At 33.0% G+C, this 8476-nt stretch overlaps 1 protein-coding gene across 1 annotated transcript; it reads right to left on the bottom strand.

The window, feature by feature from the left end:
- Positions 1-1042: 1042 nt before the first annotated feature.
- On the bottom strand, positions 1043-4452 carry LOC107919398 (alanine and glycine-rich protein-like). The gene is made up of 2 exons (XM_016848871.1): positions 4426-4452; positions 1043-1429 (listed from the first exon to the last, which is right to left on the bottom strand). The coding sequence occupies exons 1-2, from the start codon at positions 4450-4452 to the stop codon at positions 1043-1045; spliced, it is 414 nt and encodes a 137-aa protein (XP_016704360.1).
- Positions 4453-8476: the final 4024 nt, after the last annotated feature.

Here is an 8476-nt window from a genome sequence, read left to right as displayed (position 1 = left end):
GCGCCTAATTCAAAAACAGTCGAAGTCCTAATGCAATATTAAAAATGCTAACTAAAATGTCCTAAAATGCAACAAAATGTACTTAAGTTCAAGCAATTAGCTAGGTCTAGAGGCATTAAACATAACTCTTTTCAAGAGTTATTAGTAGCAAAGATGATTATACCTCTACGAGTGTTCATATTATTTATCTTAGTCGTCATCCTATTTCTTGGTTATCCATAAAACAATGCACAATTTCTTAGTCATCCACAGAAGCTATGTATCAATTAGTTGCCGCTCATACTTTAGAAATCAATTGGATTTATTCTCTTCTCATAGAGCTTGGAGTCAATCTTCCTACACAGCTTCTTATTTATTATGGCAATGTTGGTGCCAGCTACTTCTTCTTTAATCCAGTCTTTCATTCACGAATGAAACATGTTGCAACTGCCCATCCCTTTATTCAAGATCAAGTTCAATCAGACACTATTCATGTTACTCATGTTTCCTCAACAGATCAACTTGTTGATGCTCTTACCAAACCGATTCAACGAAAATGCTCCCAAGTATTAAGGGTTAAGATTGGTGTCTCCTTCAGAGCTAGATCTTAAGGGGGCATATTAGAGAATTAATTCCCAAAGATATTCTACATATTATAATTAGTTGTAATTCCCTAATTCTAGTTGTAATCCCCTAATTCTATGATAGTTCCTATATATGTTTCCCAATTTGTGTATATATATATTCTTTCTTAATCAATGGAAAATCAAGCCATTTTTTCAAATATTCTACTCTATAGTCTCAACAGGAAGACATCAGAGTAATCTAGGTATTGACCACTCGAGAGCTGCAAAGAAAGTTTTGAGACCTTTTAAAGGGACAAATGACTACATGCTTACGTACAAACGATAGGACAAAGAACTTTGTTTCTTCTGCTTCATTTGTTTTGAAATCTCTAAACAAAAATGGCCTCTTTCAATTGCTTTGCTTTAGCATTCTTGATGGCTTTGTCATTTGCAAGCATTGATGTTGGAGTAGTAGCTTGTCATCTTTTGTATTAGCCTCAAACGCAAAGTTTGCCATCCTCCCCTAATCTCCGAACGCCATCCCGACCATCATTCCCATTGCCTGGGGCACTTCCTCCACTTCCTACCACATTGCCAAGAGGACTGCCCCCTCTACCAAGCATTCCCTCAGTCCCCACAATCCCAATTGCAATTCCCTCTATTTCTTTCTCTTTTCCACCATTGCCATCTGTCTCTAATCTCCCAAACCCTGGGGCGCTTCCTCCACTTCCTACCACATTGGCAAGAAGACTACCCCCTCTGCCAAGCATTCCCTCAGTCCCCACAATCCCAACTGCAGTTCCTTCTATTCCTTTATTTTTTCCACCACATTCTCGTTCTACTCCTTGAAATACCTCATGTTTTTTATCTGCTACATACTGGATCTAATTTAATAAGGATTTTAGTCACCTTTATGTCTTTATTATAAGTATTGATTTTGCCCACTTATATTTCTTTGTATAAATGAGAGTTCTCCAATTCCAATTATTTCTTGTACTTTGATATATTGTTGCTTATTATATATGGGTATTTATATATTGATGTTCTATCCATGACGTAATTAATTACTGTTATACCATTGTTAACATGAGTTTGGCTAATTAAGAAAATAATCAAACGATAAATGCAGTCCAGTTAGTGAGTAGCCATACATCGAGAAGATGCTACTGCTGATATAATGATTCCTGCTTCATTATCTCTTATAAGTTATCCATTTACATACGATTACTTTCCTCTTTCAATATATTTCCAAGATAATATTTTATATGCATGTCAAATTATGTATTAAATTAGGGTGGTCGGTTTCGTACAGTTCGATTATACTAATTTGTGTGCACTGTTTCAATTTTATACCGAAATATTAGTGTTTTTAAAATTAGATCGATAATCAAATCAATCAGATCATTAATTCTCGATCCCATAGGTTTAACCACTGATACAATTAATTTACTATTTAACAATATAAAATAATATTAATAACCCCAAACTCATCTATTTTAAGGCTTTGAATTTTAAAACCCTCTCCCCATATTTCATCTCCCCATCTTTTATCTTTCCTAATTTGTCTTTTTTTTTCCTTTGATTGAATGTTATAAGTCCATCTTAAGTTTTTTAGGAGAAAAAAAACTTATTTTAGTAGAAAAAGTAATAAGAGAAATGGTGCTTATTTGTTTATGTTGTGAAAATACGACTTAATCGGCTGATGATTTGCAGTTTAACTGCAGTTTACTCTAGTTCTCGGGTTCATCGATTCTTGGTCTATTTGGTTTGGTTTCATTAACATTGCGAAACACCCAACACCCTTTTTCTACACTGGTGAAAATTTCGGTCCGTACCAATTGCACCAACTCATTCCGATCAATTCTAGTCACACCTGCCAAAACATAGTACACCGTACTGTGCATGAATAATATTAAAAATATAAAACTTTTAATTATTTACTATTATGCCAAAAACTTAATTGAAACCTTACTAATTAAAAATGCTACATCGGAATGTAAAGTTTTTTAAAAATAGAATATACTTTCACATTCAAAATATAATTAAGAAAAATCCTATTGAAACCATTTTTTTTTGAAAACGGTATCGACTTTTTATTTTAAAGAAAAAGAAAAAGGGAGTTGCTACCAATCATTTTATGAGGTGTGATCGGGTCACTTCGTAACAGTTTAATTTATTAAAACAATAATTTTGGTCTACGAAATTCACAAAAACGACTTCAGGAGTCAATTATGTACGAGGAAGGATTAGCACTCTCGTAACCTCCAAAATTGGTACCTAATTGATTAATTAATGTCTTAGTGTCGAAAATTGAAAACTCGAAAAGGATTTAAAATATGATCCCTCTTTATTAATGTTAATTTTTAAGAAAAATGTTTGAATAAATTGAAACGAATGGCAAAGACCCTTTGGTCTCGAGAATATAAATGTCACATCCTATAAGTTAGGACACGACATTTTGAACCCTCGAGAACAAGCTTACCTTTAGAAATTTTTATTCAAAACTTAGGTATTTTAAATTTAGAAGGATGTTCGGTTGTTTAGATTTAACGAGAAAATTGAAACCCCGTAAGTTAGGGTACGACTTCTCGAATTTCCAAAAATGAAACATTGCCTTATTTTTGAAATTTTCTTTTTTTTCTTTTTTGAATAATAGCGATTACAAAACCTAAACGATGCATGCTATTTAGTTGAAATATAATAAAATGGCCATTGTGAACAAAGGAAAAAAAATTTAAATGCGACCTTTGAAATGATTTTAATGAAATGTGATGGAATGATAATATACAACATGGTATAATAATTTACGAATAAAATATTACACTAATGAATCACAATAACTTGAAAATACGAGTAAATGAATTATAATACACATAATGGCAATAATCACACAACACATGTCACTTTAATATCAATATGTAAAAAACAATTTAAAGTAAATAATCTAAAAAGGTTTAAAATAAATGATAAATGAAGCAATTTAAAGAAAATAATAAAAAAAGTTTAAAATGAATAATATATAAAATAAATTTAAAATAAATAATATACAAAATGGTTGAAAATAAACCATATGAAAAAACTTATCATAAATAAAATATAAAACAGTTCAAAAAATATATAAAGTAATTTAAAATAAATAATATATATAATAGTTTAATATAATACACAATAAAACAATTTGAAATGAATACCATATAAAACAATTTAAAATGAATAAAGTATAAAATAGTTTAAAATAATAATATATGAAAAAAAGCTTAAAATAAGTAATAATAAAAAAGTTTAAAATAAGTAATATAGTAAAAGATTTTAAAATAAATAAATAAACAAGTTTGCAAAAAGGTTGAAATAAAAAAAATTAAGGACTAAATCATAATAAAAAAGAAATTAAAAATTAAAAATTATGACAAAATAAACAAATGAGGACTAAAATAAAAAAACACAAAAAGGCCGAGGACCAAATGGGTAAAAACCCCAAATTCGGGCACGTGTCCATTTTCCAAAGCGTCAGTGGAGCAAGGACTCGATTGAAATGCGCCGCAAATTTTGGGGTTAAATTTATAAAATAAATGAATAAGCAAAAGGACTAAATTAAAAAGAACAAGAATGCGGAACGGTCAAGGGCGTAAATATCCCATTGAACGAAAACACGAAGATCCCCCTAGAGCGGTTCGGGTCGCACGGGTTAAGGCTCAAAACGACGCCGTTTTGGGGCTATGGAGGCTAGCCCTAAACGTTGTCGTTTCATGGGCTTATAAAAGTCAAAAAATTTTTAAAAAAATTTCATCTTCCTCGTTTCACACAGAAAAAAACTAAAACACCCTAAAAAATTCTCTCAACCCCCTTTTGGACGGCCGAACTCCGGCCTAGCTCCAGTCACCAGAGCACCGATAAAAAGATTGGCCATTTTTGGCCTTTTTGACTCTCGATTCCAAAAATGTTGTCTTTCATCGGAGACGACAACCTCGACCCCCCTCCAAGACGGCGTAAACACCCAGAAAGGTAAGATTCGGTCTCTCCCTTTTTTATTTTATTTTTTTTCTTTTGAAACACAAATAAGGAAAAAAGATAACAAAAATAGAGAAAAAGAAAAAATATAGAAGAGTAAAAAAGGACACTTTTTTTTAATCTAATTTGTTTCAAAACCTTTTTTCTTTTTATTTTTAACTTTTCTTTGATTTTTCTCTTTTTTTTGATTACTCTGGTGTGCGTTTTTAAAAAAAATACAAAGAGGACATTTCGGCTTTTATAGCCAAGTTACAACTTTTAATTTCTATATTTTTTCCTAGTTGTTTCTTCAACTGTTTTGCATTGATTTCTCTCTGCAGGTGTCAGACGCGTGCGACGCGCTTAGAGGTGGCAAGCGTGCGGCGGCCAGGAGCAGGACTAAGGGTTGAGGCTAGGAACGGCGGCTGTATTAGGGTTTCTGTTGCTAGTTTAGGTTATGGGTTGTTTGGGCTTGTAAAGTTTGGGTAGTGGTTTTTAAGTAATTTGGGTTTATTTATTGTAAATGCACTCTTTATATTTTGGACTCAATTTTTATTCTTGGTTTTTTTTTTGGTTTTGGTACTAGGCCCGGGTAAAATTGGGCTATTACAGCTACCCCTCTTTGCTTATTGTCATGTAACGAGAATGGAGCAAAGACTTTAAAAGGGCCAATTTTGCCCAGTCTTACCGAGTCTTCACTTTTTGGTGTTTCTTCTCTTGAAGGAGTCTTATTCCATCCCACTGCATCTTCAGGGGTTAGGAAGATAGGATTGGTGGCATCAATCTGCTCCACTACAACTTCAGAAAGATAAGATCCGCCATAATTTGAAGCTTTAACATGTTCCACTGGGACGCTAGGGAAATAAGATTCGCTGTCTTAAGTTTGCTCCGCTGCAACTTTAGGGAGATAAGGCTAGTGGCTTCAATCTGCTCCACTGTAACTTTAAGAAGATAAGATTTGCCATAATTTGTAGTTTTCATCTGTTCCACTGAAACACCAGGGAAATAAGATTCGTTGTCTTTAGTATGTTCCGCTGCAACTTCAGGAAGATAAGGCTGGTGGCTTCAATCTGCTTCACTGCAAATTCAGAAAGATAAAATCCGCCATAATTTGTAGCTTTAATCTGTTACAATGCAACGCCAGGGAAATAAGATTCGCTGTCTTCAGTCTACTCCGCTGCAACTTTAGGGAGATAAGGCTGGTGGCTTCAATCTACTCCACTACAACTTCAGGAAGATAAGATCAGCCATAATTTTTAGCTTTAATCTGTTCCACTACAACGCCAGGAAAATAAGATTTTCTGTCTTCAATCTGCTTCGCTGCAACTTCAAGGAGATAAGGCTAGTGGCTTCAATCTACTCCACTGCAACTTCAGGAAGATAAGATCCACCATAATTTCTAGCTTTAATCTGTTCCACTACAACGCCAGTGAAATAAGATTTGTTATCTTCAGTCTGCTCCGCTACAACTTTAGAGAGATAAGGCTGGTGGCTTTAATCTGTGCCACTGCAACTTCAGAAAGATAAGATCCACCATAATTTGTAGTTTTCATCTGTTCCACTGCAAGGCCAAGGAAATAAGATTCGCTGTCTTCAATTTGTTCCGTTGCAACTTCAGGGAGATAAGGCTTGTGGCTTTAATCTGCTCCATTGCAACTTCAAGAAGATAAGATCAGCCATAATTTGTAGCTTTAATCTATTCTACTGGAACGCCAGGGAAATTAGATTCACTTTCTTCAGTCTGCTCCGTTGCACTTCAGGGAGATAAGGTTGGTGGCCTCAATCTTCTCCACTGTAACTTCAGAAAGATAAGATCTGCCATAATTTGTAGGTTTAATCTATTTCACTGCAACGTTAGGGAAATAAGATTCACTGTCTTCTGTGTGCTACGCTGCAACTTTAGGGAGATAAGGCTGGTGGCTTTAATCTGCTCCACTACAACTTCAGGAAGATAAGATTCGTCATAATGAATTCAATCCATCCCACTGTAACTTTTTGGATATAAGATCTATGGTTTCACTAATCTATTCTCTAGGGAACATGACATGTAGAATCCATTTCATGGACCTATTCATGCCTAGTGATTAGGATGTCATGATCGGAATGAATCAATTGCTCCTAACTATGTGAGTATGAATGATATTTGCATGCATACAGATTGTCATTTTTCGAGAATAATCCTCTTTGAATGCTTAGGTTAATATTGCTCATTGTTTATCGAGGTTCTATCATTGATACATTACCCTGCCTTGTTGTTCAACCAGTATTTTTGACAGAAAACCTGAAGAAATAGCCATAATTTAGACTATTTTTTCTCAAATGTTTCCAACCCTTAGGTCTGGTTATTTCTAAATAATAGTCTTGTTTCAGGTCCTCATACTATTTAGAAGCTTCCAGAGTAATATGCAGAACTCTTTTTATGAAAGTATTATTAGTCCATTAATCGTTATTTCAATGCAAAATGCTTGAAAAAGATCGTAATGATGGACAAAACTGAGATTTATCAGGAACAAAATCTGAAAAGAATGGATTAATCAAAGAAAGCAAACATTGTTGGAATACAAAATAAGTGAGAGAAAAAATAGGTTGTAACACCCCTTACCTGAGACCATTGCCGGAGTCGAGCATGAGGCGTTACTCGACTTAACTTAAAAGTTCGGTGCATAAAAATTTAGTTTAAAAATTAATTTCACCATTCACAATAAAGCTGTCCACCTGTGCAGCAGTCACTAAAATAATTATAACTCAAGCAACAAAACTAAAAATTTAGATCCGTAAATTTTCCCTAAAACTAAAGTCATATATCTATTCACCATAAATTTTTAAGAATTTTTGGTTTAACCAATTAGTACATTTTATTAGTTGAAGTCTCCCATGTTTCACTAATTGACTATCCTGACATCTTGTCACTAAAATTAAATTATCTCATTTTAAAGACTTCATATGGTGCTTCCACATATTTCTACTTAAAATAGACTCATTAAGGAATTTAAACATATAAATTATAACTCATAATTCCTTTTGTACAATTTTTAATGAATTTCTAAAGTCAGAACAGGGAACTTCAAAATCATTCTAACCCTGTCTCACTAAATTTCAAATATCTAAAAATATATAACTCTTTTGCTTACTCTATTTCTTTCATGTGAAAGTAGACTCTTTCAGATTTAATTTAATATCTCAATGAACTTCTAATTCTATTTCCACTATTTCGGTGATTTTTCAAAGTTACATCAATGCTGCTGTTCAAAAACTGTTCTATTGGAAATTTAAAAAATTTTTCATATAACCCCTTTATAATTACCTAACCTTCCCTGTAAATTTCAAATCACAACCAACTTCAGTATTTCAACTACTTCACTTGAATACTAATGAAGTTCAACCAATCAACCATTTCAAACTAAAAACATGTATTTTTCAATGTCTAACACAACCATCACATTCAATTTTACTTTGCATACTTAGTCATTCATTCTATTACTTTTTACTTCAATTCCCTATACATGCCATATAAATCCAAAAATTCATTTAACAAAATCTACCGAAGTATATCTGGATAGTGTGATTCTCGATGTAGATCCGATCCTCCGAATGTATAAATACGTTAATATACAAAAACAATAAACACACACATGTAAGCTTATAGAAAAGCTTAGTAAGTTCATAGGCATAAAACATAAATCTTACCAAACATTTGTACACTTATACAATATACACCATTACTAAGTTTACCTGTCAACCACAATCTTTGGTGAGTTCCTTGGTATAAACTCACTACTACTTATTCTTTTACCATAATTCATTTGGGCCCATTTGTCACTTACCATCCTTGATCAAAATTAAGGAACGATTACGGAAAATTGAGTACTTCACTTTCACTTTGCCATAGTATAACTATGGTCTTACGTATGATCACTTATCATTTGTCCCTGATCAGATAATTG

Source organism: Gossypium hirsutum, chromosome D13, assembly GCF_007990345.1.
Source record: "Gossypium hirsutum isolate 1008001.06 chromosome D13, Gossypium_hirsutum_v2.1, whole genome shotgun sequence".
NCBI lineage: Eukaryota > Viridiplantae > Streptophyta > Magnoliopsida > Malvales > Malvaceae > Gossypium > Gossypium hirsutum.
The sequence above is the reverse complement of the archived record's forward strand: the minus strand, read 5'-3'. Positions and strand labels throughout refer to the sequence as shown.

Bases quoted from the DNA above. Each gene is read 5' to 3' on its own strand.
- LOC107919398 (XM_016848871.1), bottom strand. From the start codon at position 4,452: ATGGCCAATCTTTTTATCGGTGCTCTG. The intron at 1,430-4,425 runs GTGACTGGAGCT...TTATTAAATTAG, and splicing joins ATCTTTTTATCGGTGCTCTG to ATCCAGTATGTAGCAGATAA.